The sequence below is a fragment of the Mirounga leonina genome, unplaced genomic scaffold (assembly GCF_011800145.1).
Source record: "Mirounga leonina isolate KUSES-001 unplaced genomic scaffold, KU_Mleo_1.0 Mir_125, whole genome shotgun sequence".
Classification (NCBI taxonomy): Eukaryota; Metazoa; Chordata; class Mammalia; order Carnivora; family Phocidae; genus Mirounga; species Mirounga leonina.
The window spans coordinates 22,498,177-22,513,000 of record NW_023270305.1 but is presented as its reverse complement, the minus strand read 5'-3'; the positions used below and the strand labels follow the sequence as shown (position 1 = coordinate 22,513,000).

The 14,824-nt window shown below is 37.1% G+C and overlaps 1 protein-coding gene across 1 annotated transcript in view; it reads left to right on the top strand.

Annotated features, from left to right (window-relative positions):
- Positions 1-14,824, top strand: part of HEATR5B (HEAT repeat containing 5B) — a 109,581-nt gene that overhangs the window by 9,130 nt on the left and 85,627 nt on the right. The window contains exons 6-11 of the mRNA XM_035000926.1: positions 4,441-4,612; positions 6,058-6,215; positions 7,150-7,399; positions 10,977-11,132; positions 11,641-11,891; positions 13,451-13,562. Coding sequence (XP_034856817.1) covers positions 4,441-4,612; positions 6,058-6,215; positions 7,150-7,399; positions 10,977-11,132; positions 11,641-11,891; positions 13,451-13,562 — 1,099 coding nt within the window. The remainder of the gene's footprint in view (positions 1-4,440; positions 4,613-6,057; positions 6,216-7,149; positions 7,400-10,976; positions 11,133-11,640; positions 11,892-13,450; positions 13,563-14,824) is intronic.

Sequence of the window (14,824 nt, the reverse complement as noted above, 5' to 3'; positions counted from 1 at the left end):
CAGCTGTGGCCTGTCTTTTCATTCTCTAAATAGTGCCTTTCTAAGGGAAAGAAGGGAAGTTTTGAATTTTGTCAAAGTCCAATTTACCAGTTTTTTTTTTCAATTTACCAATTTTTATATCTGTGCTGCTCGTATTGTATCTAAGAAAACTTTTCCTGACTGAAGGTTTCTCTTATGTTTCCTTCTAGAAGTTTCATAGTTTTATACTGAGATATATGATCCATTTTGAGTTAATTTTTAAATATGGTACAAGATATGAATCAAAGTTCTTTTTTTTTTTTTTGCATGTGTATATTCACTTGTTCCAGTACCACATTGAAAACACTATCTTTTCTTCACTTAAATTGCCTTCGCACCTTTGTTGAAAGTTGGTTGTCCATATGTGTATGGGTCTATTTTGGACTCTATTTAATGTTCCACTAATCTATCTTGATGTCCATAACACTGTCCTAATTACTGTACCTTCATAATAAGTCTTGAAACCAGGTAGTGTTAACTTTCCAACTTTGTTCTTTTTCAAAATAGTATTCTAGGCTCTTTGCATTTCCATACGAATTTTAGAATTAACTTACCAATTTCTAGAAAAATACCATGCTGGGATGCTGACTCATACTGGTATTTTACAGTGACTCTGTGGATCAATTTGGGAAAAGTTGACATCTTAACAATATTAAATCTTCTAACTTATTTAGGTCTTCTTTGTTTTCTCTTAGCAACATTTTGTGGTTTCCAGTTATAGGTCTTGGACATCTTTTGTCAGATTTATCCCTAAGTATTTCATATTTTCAATGCTATTTTAAATGGTATTGATTTTTAAAATTTTAATTTCTAATTGTTCTTTGATAACACAGAAATACACTTGATTTTTGTATATTGTTCTTGTATCTGCCAAAGTTGTTAAATGACTTAAAAGTTCTGTCATCTCTTTTAATAGATTCTGTCAGATATTCTACATAGACAATCACGTTGTCTAAGAATAAAGACAGTTTTACTTCTTTTCCAATAAGGATACCTTTTGCTCTGGAGAAATCCTTCAATACAGTGTTGAATTAAAAACATGAGAGCAGGGGCACCTGGGTGGCTCAGTTGTTTAAGCGTCTGCCTTTGGCTCAGGTCATGATCCCAGAGTCCTGGGATCAGGTTCCGTGTTGGGCTCCTTGCTCAGCAGGAAGTCTGCTTCTCCTGCTCCCTCTGCCCCTCCCCCCCATGCTTGCGTGCGCACGCGCTCTCTCACTCTTTCTCAAATAAATAAAAAATCTTTTTTTTTAAAAAATTTTATTATGTTATGGTAGTCACCATACAATACATCATCGGTTTTTGATGTAGTGATCCACGATCCATTGTTTTCGTATAACACCCAGTGCTCCATGCAGTACGTGCCCTCCTTAATACCCATCACCGGGCTAACCAATCCCCCCTCCCCCCTCCCCTCTAAAACCCTGTTTGTTTCTCAGGTCCATAGTCTCTCATGGTTCATCTCTCCCTCCAATCCGCCCCCCCATTTTCCCCTTCCTTCTCCTAATGTCCTCCGTGCTATTCCTTATGTTCCACAAATAAGTGAAACCATATGATAATTGACTTTCTCTGCTTGACTTATTTCACTTACCATAATCTCCTCCAGTCCCATCCATGTTGATGTCAAAGTTGGGTATTCATCCTTTCTGATGGCTGAGTAATATTCCATTGTATATAGGGACCACATCTTCTTTATTCATTCATCTGTGGAAGGGCATCTCGGCTCTTTCCACAGTTTGGTTATTGCAGACATTGCTGCTATGAACATTGGGGTGCATATGGCCCTTCTTTTCACTACATCTGTGTCTTTGGGGTAAATACCCAGAAGTGCAATTGCTGGGTCATAGGGTAGCTCTATTTTTAAATTTTTGAGGCACCTCCACCCTGTTTTCCAAAGTGGCTGTACCAACTTGCATTCCCACCAACAGTGTAAGAGGGTTCCCCTTTCTCCACAACCTCTCCAACATTTGTGGTTTCTTTCCCTGTCCGTTTTTGCCATTCTAACTGGTGTAAGGTGGTATCTCAATGTGGTTTTGATTTGAATTTCCCTGATGGCTAATGATGATGAACATTTTTTCTGTTATGTCTGTTAGCCATTTGTGTGTCTTCTTCAGAGAAGTGTCTTTTCATATCTTCTGCCCACTTTTTGACTTGATTATTTGTTTTTTTGGGTGTTGAGTTTGAGAAGTTCTTTATAGATCTTGGATACCAGCCCTTTATCTGTAGTGTCATTTGCAAATATCTTCTCCCATTCTGTGGGTTGCCTCTTGTTTTGTTGAGTGTTTCTTTTGCTGTGCAGAAGCTTTTTATCTTGATGAAGTCCCAAAAGTTCATTTTTGCTTTTGTTTCACTAGCTTTTGGAGGTGTATCTTGAAAGAAGTTGCTGTGGGCGATGTCCAAGAGGTTACTGCCTATTTGGCAAATCCTAGGATTTGGATGGATTCCTGTCTCACATTGAGGTCTTTCAACCACTTTGAGTTTATCTTTGTGAATGGTGTTAGAGAATGGTTGAGTTTCATTCTTCTGCATGTGGCTGTCCAATTTTCCCAGCACCATTTATTGAAGAGGCTGTCTTTTTTCCATTGCATGTTTTTTCCTGCTTTGTCAAAGATTATTTGACCATAGAGTTCCATATCTAGGTTCTCTATTCTGTTCCATTGGTCTGTATGTCTGTTTTTGTGCCAGTACCATGCTGTCTTGGTGATCACAACTTTGTAATATAGCTTGAAATCGGGCAACGTGATGCCCCCAGCTTTGTTTTTCTTTTTCAACATTTCCTTGGCGATTCGGGGTCTTTTCTGATTCCATACAAATTTTAGGATTGTTTGTTCCAGCACTTTGAAAAATGTCATTGGAATTTTGATCAGGATGGCATTGAAGGTATCGATTGCTCTGGGTAGCATAGACATTTTAACAATGTTTAATCTTCCGATCCATGAGCATGGAATATTTTTCCATCTTTTTGTGTCTTCTTCAATTTCTTTCATGAGTGTTCTGTAGTTCCTAGAGTATAGATCCTTTACCTCTTTGGTTAGGTTTATTCCGAGGTATCTTACGGTTTTTGGTGCTATTGTAAAAAAAAATCTTAAAAAAAAAAAACCATGAGAGCAAACATCCTTGTCTTATTCCAGATCCTTATAGAGAAAACATTCAGTTTTTTGCCATTTAGTGTTGGTTTTTCTTGATGACTTTTAGCAAGTTGAGGAAGCGTCCTTATATTCCTAGCTTGCTAAGAGGTTTTATCAGGAATGGATGTTGGATTTTGTCAAGTGCCTTTTGTTTTATATTTGATTTCTTGTGTTGTTTTTGTTGTTGCTTTTTCTAGGTAGACTTCTTATTTTAATTTAATGGTAGATTTATATGCAATTATAAGAAATAATATAGAGATGTCTTTATTACCCAGTTCCTCCCAATGGTAATATCTTGCAAAGTATAACACAATATTAAAACTAGTATAATAGTGTTGACATTGACATAGTCCATTGATCTTGTTTAGTTTTCCCCAGTTTTACTTGTACACAAATTCAGTTTTAAGATGATTTATTTGAGAGAGAGTGCGCGTGTGTGAGTGAGTACGTGGGGGAGGGGCAGAGGGAGAGAATCTCAGGTAGACTCCCTGCCAAGCGAGGAACTGGTCACGGGGCTTCATCCCACAACGCCCCCCCCTTCCCAGGATCATGACCTGAGGCGAAACCAAGAGTCAGAGGCTTAACCGACTGAGCCACCCAGGTGCTCCTACAAATTCAATTTTAAAAATCAATACTGGGCTATTTAGGTTATCTTTTTTCTTTAGTGAGTTGTCTATTTCAATTAAGTTGTCAAATTTATTGGCATAAAGTTGTTTATGATGTTCTCTTTGTTCTTTTAATATATGGTCAATCTGTAGTTATGTGACCACTCTCATTCCTAATTTTGGTAATTGGTGTCTTTTGTCTTTTCTTTATCTGTCTGGCTAGAGATTTATCAAATTTATTGGTCATCTCAAAGAAGCAGCTTTGGGTTTTATTTCTATTCTTTTTCAGTTTTCTATTTCAGTTCTGTTATCTTTATTATTCTCTTTTCTCCCCTGCTTACTTTGTGCTAAATTTGCTCTACGTCATGAGTTTCTTAAGGTTGAAGCTGAGGTTATTGATTTGAGACCTTTCTTCTTTAGACTACAGGAGTTTAGTGTTAAATGTCTTCTCCTAAGTACTGAAAACTCTCTCGAGGCCGTAAGCTGGAACGATTACAGTGTTAAGTTTGTTTTCCATCTCCTAAGCATTGCTCTCCTTCACTGCCTAATGTCCAGTGTCATGAAAACTCTTATTTCGTATGTTTTAATTTTTTGGTTATTTCAGGAGAGAGAGTAAATCTGAATCTTGTTACTATATCTCTGGAAGTGGAAGTTCTAGGATGTAATTTACTTTTTTTTTTTTTTAATTCCAGTGTTTACTAGAACTACAGAATGAAGCTGTGTTCATGTGGACTGCTGAGTTGGAAAATATTGCCACTCACTGCTTTAAGGCTTTGGAAAACTCAAATTATGGGGTTCGAGTGGCAGTGTCTAAACTCTTAGGAACAGTCATGGCTACAGCGTTGATGCCAAAACAAGCAACAGGTATCATTTGCCAATCCCTGATGTAGACTGTAACAGATATTTGAAGGTATATGAAATCTATCTAAATAAGTTACTTGTTATAGGCAAGTCACTTGAAAGATTTAAATTGTTAAGCATCTTTGTCTACTTTTTCAGGGAATAGAACTACCCAAATGGCATTTTCCTTGATATAGACAAGACATTTTTTGTGGTTATAATGTACAGGATAATATCTATCAAGTATACTGGATATAAAAGCAAGTAAGATTTATGAAATGGTTTTGTATAATCTTCAGGGGACTGGATTCTGGCACTTAATATGCTTCCTTACTTGCAATCTCTGATGAGTAGATCCCTTTTATAGTACAGTATTATTTTTCTTTTGTTTTCTTTTTTTTTGGCCATTACTGTAAGCAGAGTCAGAGACATTTGTCCTGTGACTTCTGCTGTGCCCACAGTTGCATAGAGGTGCCTCAGTGAGGGTTGTGAGTGGACCCTGAGGGAGCCCGGCCACGCCTGCTACTGTCCCCACCCCTACTCCAGCTCTGTGTAGTAGAAGGAGAATCAGATGTTATAGATTCAAGTCCTAGCACTTTTGTTAATTAGCTGTGAAACCCTTTGAGCTTTAGTCTCTTTATCTTTAACGATAATAATTTCAGTCTGTGCAATTAGATGATGATGATGACAGGTAACGTTTATTAAGTACTATGTGCCAGGCACTGAATTCAGCATATAACTGAGTTTTATTGAATCCTCACAAAAGCCCTATGAATTATAAGTACTGTTACTATTCCCAATTTATAAACAAGGAAATTGAGGCTTACAGAGATTGTGTAATTTGTGTTCTCTTAAGTGTTCTGTTAAGCATCAGAGCTGAAATTCAAACCCAGGCAGCCAAATTCCGAAGTCTACATACTTAATCATGAGCTTTATACCTCTCCTACAGACTTTTTGTGAGGATTATGTTTGCAGCTGTATGTGAAAGACTTTATAAAATATGAAGCTCTGTGCAAGGGAATGGCAATTCAGCTGCAGTCCAGTGACATTTTAATCTATTGCTAACTGTTGTCTAGAAAGCATGGACTTGGCAAAGTTTCTTTGAGTCTACTCTGTTGGGAATGAGGGCTGTGATCAATTAGCAGTATCTGCTATGGATGTGCTTTGTCCTTGTTGTGTTACATATATCAAGGTTAACATTATTAGACTATGTTCGGAGTAGATTTAATAAATTTCTTTTAATCTCTAGCTCCTTCCATGTTTCCTAGCATTTTTTGCTTCAAAATTGAATTTATTTTTGCAAGTACATTGTAAATTTAAAGACTATAAGACAATGGAAGGACCCTCTTTGTAGTGGTTTAAGGATCCTTAAAAATAATTACTTGAATTTTTAAGCTAAATTTATTAGAAAATATTATCCAATGAATAGCAAAATATATTGCTTATGAATTTACTTTTCTTCCTGAAAGTAATGCGCCAGAACGTGAAGCGAGCGACATTTGATGAAGTCTTAGAACTCATGGCCACAGGATTTCTACGTGGAGGGTCAGGTTTTTTAAAGAGTGGTGGAGAGATGTTAAAAGTTGGAGGGTCTGTTAATCGTGAAGTGAGAGTTGGAGTCACACAGGTTTGTAATGGATACATATGAAAGAATTCTGTTCACATTGCTGGTGAAATCTCACGGAAGACTCAGTACACACAGTTTTTTTATATTGTCTGCTTTTTTTTTTTTTCCAAAATGTTTATTTTACCAAATGAATGAATTACATTCAAATTCCAAATTACACACTTATATGGAAAGATAGATTCTTAATGATGTGCAAATAAGCCTTTGTCTGCTATATTTATGTAAGTATCCCACATTTTCCCAAATTTTACTTGGCAGAAAATCAGATGTAAAATAATTCAGTTTTAGTTGAAATTGTATTCAAATAGCTTGAGGCATTTAGAGTTTAATGTTCTCCAATGACTCTGTAGCTAATCGTATTGGTTAATACTTCGATTGGATTTATCATTAATGAGTAATCACCAATGTAATTATGAAACTAATCCTGACTTGTAGTTAAAATTACAAGATAATAATTAAGCAAATAAGGTGTTATGGTTAATGATCGAAGAATAATTAATACATAAAAAGATAAAATGTTTCTTTGTGATCTTAGTCAAAATCACTCCAACTGTACATTGTTCCTGAAACAAGTGTAAAGTAGAAGTAAACCATTTTTATCTTACGGTCACAAGTAGGGCTTTCTGGTCCTAGGTCAATGTTTATTTAGGATGTGAGAGTTTTCTTAATCCTATAACCTATTACCTTCCTCATCATCAGGATGAGTTCAGCTTTCCTTCCCTCCCTCCTCACTGTCATTTTACATTCTTCAGGAAGCTACTAAGAACAGTTTTTAGCCAAAGATAATTCCACCAGTAATTCCTATGCTAGAAGTACTAAAAAGGTTTTAAGTATTGAATTTTCTCAACTTTAATCTCAAGTATAATTTATTTCGTGTGCTGTGATCATTTATTTCTGTATTGCTTTATCTGTAATCTCATATCTTTATTTATAGGCATATGTTGTTTTTGTAACTACATTGGGTGGTCAGTGGTTGGAGCGTAGCTTTGCTACATTCTTGTCCCACGTACTTGATCTGGTTTCCCATCCTCGGGCAACGCAAACACATGTAGAGGCTGTGTACTCAAGACGATGTGTCTCCTTTATCCTAAGAGCTACTGTGGGCAGTTTGCTAGGTGAAAAAGCCCAGATTGCAGCTGCCAAAGAGATATGCCAAGCTATTGGAAAACAAATGAAAGCAGTAGGTAAGAATTGATATCTTGATGTGTGTTGTTGATTTCTGTAGTCATTTAGCTTTATGTTATTATGCTTAGTAAATACTAAGGGGTCTGATTAGTTCATGTCCTTTTCTGGACTGTGTTTTAAGAGTCACTTTTATTGAGTACTCTTATTTGTTATTAAAACAACATAATTACAGTGAAATAGAATTTTTAAAGATTTGAGTAGCATGTTTGAAAGGTTAGGTTTTCTGTTCATTTCTAGTACCTGTGCTGATGTTCTAGCTCTCCTGGTATTCAGCAGCATAGTGCTTTGCTATCTTTGAGGAACAACCTATTGTAATTTTTCTGCTTGGGCCTTTTGTTTTATAAACACATGTTTGTTTGTTTTCCTTTTGTTAATAGGCGTAATAGGAAGACTTAGGAGCAATTACAGGTGGTTATTAGCCCACTGTAGGATATACTGTGAAGCCTCAGTTATTCATAATTAAAAGAAATGTCCATTTTATAAATTTCTCAGTTTAAGAAGTAGTTACTGAGTATCTGAGATTGCAAAGCAGTAATTCAGGGTTTGAATAATGAGTGACGTAAAAGTTCCTGCCTTCATGGAGCTGTTAATCCGATTAGGGAACTAAAGGTAAAATATACATTCCGTAGGACAGTTCAGTTTTCTAAACCTTAATCAGGCAAATTATATTGCCTAATAGTGGTCTTTAGAAATAAATAAATCTATCTTTTGATTGCTAAACCACAGATCCTTGACCAGGTACTATCTATATCTGGTTCACTATTTTATTCCCACAATCTGGCACAGTGTTTCTAGCCCTTAAACATTTCTTCAACACATTATTGTAAAATTTTTTTCAAGTTGTGAACCTAGGACAGATTACTGTTTTAATATAACTGAAGAAAAATACCTCATTAATTTAAACACCCTTTAATTCACAATTCATAACTTTCAGTTAGCCCTATGCATTTAAAAATGCTTTGTTTGGGGGCACCTGGGAGGCTCAGTCGATTAAGCATCCTACTCTTGATGTCAACTCAGGTCATGATCTCAGGATTGTGGGATCGAGCCCCACATTCAGGCTCCACATTCAGTGGGGAGTCTGAGATTCTGTCCCTCTACCTTTCTCCCATTTGCTTTCTGTCTCTCTTTCTCGCTCTCTCAAATAAATAAATAAATCTTTTAAAAAAATAACAATTTAATGAATAGAGAATAATCAGTAATTTATATTTAAAGAATATATATTAAATATTTTATAAAATTAGTAAAAGTAAATTCACAAATGGTTATAGTTTTCATTGTTTATAATAGCTTTTACTTAGCATACCATTTTTATTTTATTTTAAAAAATTTTTTACTTAAATTTTAGTTAACATACAGTTCAATTGTGGTTTCAGGAGTAGAATTCAGTGATTCTCATCACGACAAGTGCCCTCATCATGACAAGTGCCCTCATCATGACAAGTGCTCTCCTTAATACCCATCACCCCTCTAGCCCATCCCCCACCCACCATCTTCCATCACCCCTCAATTTGTTCTGTATTGTTAAAAGTCTTTTACGCTTTGTTTCCCTCTCTCCTTTTTTACCCCTTCCTATATGTTTATCTGTTTTTTTTTTAATTCCACATATGAGTGAGATTATATGGTATTTGTCTTTCTCTGACTGACTTATTTCACTTAGCATGATACACTCTAGCTCCATCCACATCAAGCAAACCATTTTTGTTTTTTTATTTTTAAAGATTTTTACTTATTTATTTGAGAGAGAGAGAGAGAGAGAACGCACAACCAGGGGGAAGACCAGAGGGAGAGAGACAAGCAGACTCTGTGATGTGAGCGCGGAGCCCATCTTGGGGCTCAATCCCATGACCCTGAGATCATGACCCGAGCTGAAATCAAGAGTTGGGTGCCTAGCCAACTGAGCCACCCAGCTACCCCAAGCAAAGCATTTTTAAATGCATAGGGCTAACTGAAAGTTATGAATTGTGAATTAAAGGTGTTTAAATTAATGAGGTATTTTTCTTCAGTTATATTAAAACAGTAATCTGTCCTAGGTTCACAACTTGAAAAATATTTGTACAATAATATGTTGAAGAAATGTTTAAGGGCTAGAAACACTGTGCCAGATTGTGGGAATAAAATAGTGAACCAGATATAGATAGTACCTGGTCAAGGAGCTGTGGTTTAGCAATCAAAAAATAGAGTTCCTGCATTTCGAAGTCCAGAAATAGCTAAAAATAACGAGGTCCATAATGAAAATTACAGTCTGGGGATGCCTGGGTGGCTCCGTCGGTTGGGCATCTGCCTTCGGCTCGGGTCATGATCCCAGGGTCCTGGGATTGAGCCCCACATCGGGCTCCTTGCTCAGCAGGGAGCCTGCTTCTCCCTCTGCCTTGCCGTTCTCTCTCCCTCTCTCTCTGGCAAATAAATTAAATAAAATCTCGAAAAAAAGAGAAAATTACAGTCTATAATGTATTAATCTGTTCTGTTATTATATATTATATATATTTTAGTCTATTTTTAAAATTTAAATTCAATTAATTAACATATAGTATATTATTAGTTTCAGAAGTAGAGTTTAGTGATTCATCAGTTGCATATAGCACCCACTGCTCATTACATCAAGTGCCTTCCTTAAGGCCCATCACCCAGTTACTCCATCCTCCCACCTGCCTCCCCTCCAGCAACCCTAAGTTTGTTCCCTATAGTTAAGAGTCTCTTATGATTTGTCTCCCTCTCTGATTTCATCTTATAGTCTATTAATACACAATGAATGCAAAAAAGGTGAGGAAGTTTTACTGTCATGTAAAGGTTATTAATCTTAAGGTCATAGATTAACCATTTGATTTTTTTAAAATCTTAAAAGCAGAATTAAATACATGTTAAATACATTTCAGTTCTATTGAAAGGTCAGGGAAGAGGGCAGCAAAGCTAACGGGAACTTTGAGGAGCATCTCAGTAAGGAATTCTAAAGCCAGTTTCCTTATGGATCTGCTTTCTGGTCCGTAATTTGACAATGTTGCTATCCATATATTGCAGCACTTGAGATAGCAGCAATAATATTGAAGTAACAATAATGGCCGCTGACACTGACTGCATGTGTATTGTGGGAAGCATTGTGCTCTGTTCTTTATGTGAATTGACTTTTTAATCACCACAGTACTCTTTGAGATAGTCCCTTATCCCTCTCAGCAGAAGGAGAACTGGAGACTCGGGTTAGTGGAGTGGCTTGCCCAGTGTCATGTAGCGGATGTGACTGGTAGAGTTGCAGTTGGAAGCCACGTGCCTTTCTGAGGAACCAGTGCTTTGGTACACGGTGCTTTGCTGCTGCTTGCTCAAGTTAGGGCTATTCCCGGACGCAGGCAGAATACCTCCGCGCATACTTCAGTACTGCCTTGATGTCACTAAACAGTGTTCTCAGTCACTTCAGTGTTTAGTTACACTGGTGTTCCGCTAAGAAGTAGTTACACACAGAGCTTTTAACACCCAGGCATCAACTGGTGCAAATACTGGTATAAAAATGTCAGTTGTAGAAATCAAAAAAGTTTCGTCACAACTTAATTCACCCACATCAAACCCATGATTCTGTGTTTCCAGAAGCAGTAGTGAATGATACTAGTGGTGAAAACAAATCTGGAGCAGCAGACATTGCAGCAAGCCAGCATGTGATGGTCTGTGCCCTCCAAGAACTCGGGAGCCTGGTACAGAGCCTGAATGCTACTGCATCCCCTCTTATTCAGGAAGCATCTATAGGTATGATAATTCACTTACTTGCTGGGATTCTTTTTACCATTTAAAAAGAAAGTCATAAGTGTGATTGATATTTAACTCCTGATTAGTTACTTGCCATTATAATGAGTAGTGTTCAGATCATTTGTTAAAAGTTCAGTTTTATTTAAGTTAAGATTCACTGGGTTTGTGAATGTTGAATAAATGGTGAAATAAAGGTTGGGGAGACAAAGTCACGGTAGTTTGTTTCTAATAATTGGCTAAAATTTGTTGAATACACATTTAATTTTTACATCAACCTTTATATTTTTTTGGGATGTAATTATGCATGTTTTGTGTTTTTTTTTGTAGAAAGTGTTCCTTTAAAATTCTCTACTATTTCTGAGATAATGTATTGTGTTTTGGCAAAGTTCTGAAAGTATTTGGGTAAAACCATAATGATTATGATTTTAATCATGTTACACATATTCTTCTTGTCCATGAAATCATTTGACTTCATCAAAGAGGCATTTTTTGGTGTATTTCTCTTTAGGACTTTTGGAAACCGTGACTTCAGTGCTTCTTCATCCAAGTATGGCTGCCCGGCTTGCCGCCGCCTGGTGTTTGCGCTGTGTGGCCGTGGCTTTACCATTCCAGCTGACACCGTTTCTAGACAGGTGCGCAGAACGGCTCAACAACTTGAAAACGTCACCGGAAGCTGTTAGCGGATACAGCTTTGCAATGGCTGCTTTGTTAGGTGGAGTTCATCAGTGTCCGTTGGGCATTCCTCATGCCAAGGGAAAGGTATGACAGAGACCGTGGAATTGTAAGTGCTGTCACGTGGGCTTTAGTCTTCATTGGAACACCTTCTGTGTTTAATGTTGAGCTGGGTGATCAAACAACAGTTTTACTATAGTAATATAAAAAACAGTGTTCTGCCAATATGGAGTTGACAGACCCTAATTACAATTTGATACTTAATTCTGCATAGGAATAGTAGATTTTGTCTGGGTGTAGTATCATTTTATTTTAGAGAAAAAAAAAACTTTACAGTAATTATGTGGAAATCAGAGCTTTTCTTTCAGCTTTTAGAGATAAAAATTCATATTGCTGTATTCAAAGATAACAGGAGTATATGTTATTGCATTTAGCGTTTTGATAATAATAATAGTTGAATGGTTTTATGAGTCAGTTTCTTTCTACTATACCTGCTAATACTATTATGGTTTTTTCTCAAGAATATTGTTTATGTAAATATTATTTGCAACCTTACATATGTAGATTCTTTCTGGGACATTAGGCCCAGATCCATTCGTTCTTAAGAGTTCTGTAGCTACTGCTCGAATCTCAGCTTCCGTCTCCTTTTGTTGTTTGACTGCCTCCTCTCTGATTATCCTGCCTGCAGTCTTTCTCCCATCTCCCCATACCACTTCCATGTTTCACATTAGCTCAGAGACCCTTCGGGACTACCCAGTGCTCAGAGAATAAACATAATCCCCTCTGGTAAACTGGCACCTCCGCAGTTTGCCTTCTTTCTACCCATTCATTCTCATTTCCCACTGCTCTACTTAGACTAGTCATCTTGCTTTCTTCTCACGCCTTTTTCAGCCTTCATGCCTTTGTTCGTACGTTAGAATCTCGTCCCCCTTCTTGGTCACCTGTACCAAACTTATCCATTTGTTTGAAGGCCCAATTAGAGTGTCATTTCTTTCATGCCGTCTCCTCAGAGCTACTCCATCTAGGATAACCTTCCCCTTTGCAGACCACGACTACATCTGTCTTACTATTTTGTCATTTAATCATGTGCTGCTTGTTACTTCCCATTTTCCCTGTGACAGATTCTCTAATAAGACTGTAGGTGCCATAAGATTAGCTTAATGGCAGAAACATAATGGGAGTTCAACAAATCTTCGAATATAGGATAACAGTACTACCAATAATAGCATTTATTAAGTGGTTGCATGGACCAGCACTCTTCTGAGTGCTTTGCTGTATTAACTTACTTAATGCTTCCTGGAGTGAGGTTGGCATTCCTGTTATACCTGTTTTACCAGTGAGGGAACTGAGGCAGGGAAGTTAATCCCAGGTCAGAAAGCCAGGAAATGACAAAGCTGGGATATGAACCCAGGCAGTCTGGCTCTGGAGCTCTCTCTTAACCACTGTGCTAGTGGGGTCTCCTCAGAGACAGGCGTGCAATCAGGATGGAGCAGCCCTTGATGTTGCCTCTTTTAAGACATGTTAACAGCAACAACAAAAAAGGACAACTTTTTTTTTTTTTTAACTAAGCACACTAGCTATGTATTTTCTTATTTGATTTCTTTAACTTGTTTCAGTTAAAATCCAATTTTAAACTTCTCTTGCAGATGGTAGTTAGTATTGCTGAAGATCTCTTACGAACTGCTGCCCAAAATAGCAGGCTGTCTTTACAGCGTACCCAGGCTGGATGGCTTTTACTTGGAGCACTTATGACTTTAGGTATAGTTATATTTGAGTAGGATCTTGTCTAACTGTATAACTGTCAGTAGACGATAAAGAAAGTTTAATTTAAAAGTATTAAACTTCACATTCTAGACTGTGAATGACATGAGAAAATTGGTGAAGGTGTTTTTCCTCTCATTTGGGCGTGGATTCCTATTTTTGGTAATTTCTGCTGAAGTACATTTAATGAGAAATTTGTTAACAAAGTTTCACCTTGACTATCAGAATAGGCCTGGTCTAACTAATTGGCTTAGTGTTAACCAAATGAGATAAGAGTATGGGGGCACATTCCATCTCCAGAGTGACGGGAGTGACATGATTTTGGTAGGGTGGTAATAAGGTCACATTTAAGTGGTCTTTTTGGTGCTGCTTTTCTGGGGTTACCATTCTGAATTTCACTTTCCTAAGTGCTGTGACAAATCTGAGATACAGGCAAAGTTTAGCACTGTACAGAGAACAGAAAGACATGTTGTCCTGGCGATGAGATGTGTCTACTTTTTAGTTCGTGTGTGTGTGTGCTCTACAGAATCACTCACCACTTTGAGCGTCTACCTTTTGGAAGGTATACTTTGCCCTAGTTTTCTAAAGAAAATAAAAAGTGCTAACTTTTCCAGAAATTTATGTTAAATACGTTACATGGTATGTTAAAGGAGTTCCTTAGAATGTAAATTCTTAGTTCTAAACATACCGCTCCTCCATAAAACAAAATTAGCCATATCAGTTGCCCCCCAAATAGAGGAATATATAGACGTATGTGTGTGGGACTTGGGTGTCTATGTTTATATACATGTGTATTTATAGAAAAGATGTCATAAGCTGTATCCCAGATGTATTTCATTATTGATAATGCATAAGCCACCATTCTGAATATGGTTGGGTAATTTCTTTTAAAGTACTTGTTATGGATTTACGTTTGGCTGCTAAAAATGTTGATACTTTGTAGGTGAGTTTTATTATGCTTTAATAGATATGTTAAGAAACATTTTGAGGTGGGGGGAGAGGAGGTGGAGGACGGTGGTCAAAAGGTATAGCCTTGCAGTTCTGAGCTGAGTAAAGACAGCGGTGTGGCGTGTGGCACGGTGGCTGCAGATCACACTGCTGTGTGACAGACAGGAGGGCTGTTAAGAGGGTCAATCCTGAGAGTTCTCGTCACAAGGAGAAAATTAAAAAAAATTTTTTTTTTTTCATTTTATTGTGTCTATATGAGATGATGAGTGTTGGCTGCACCTGTCATGGTACTCATTTTACAATTATTTATA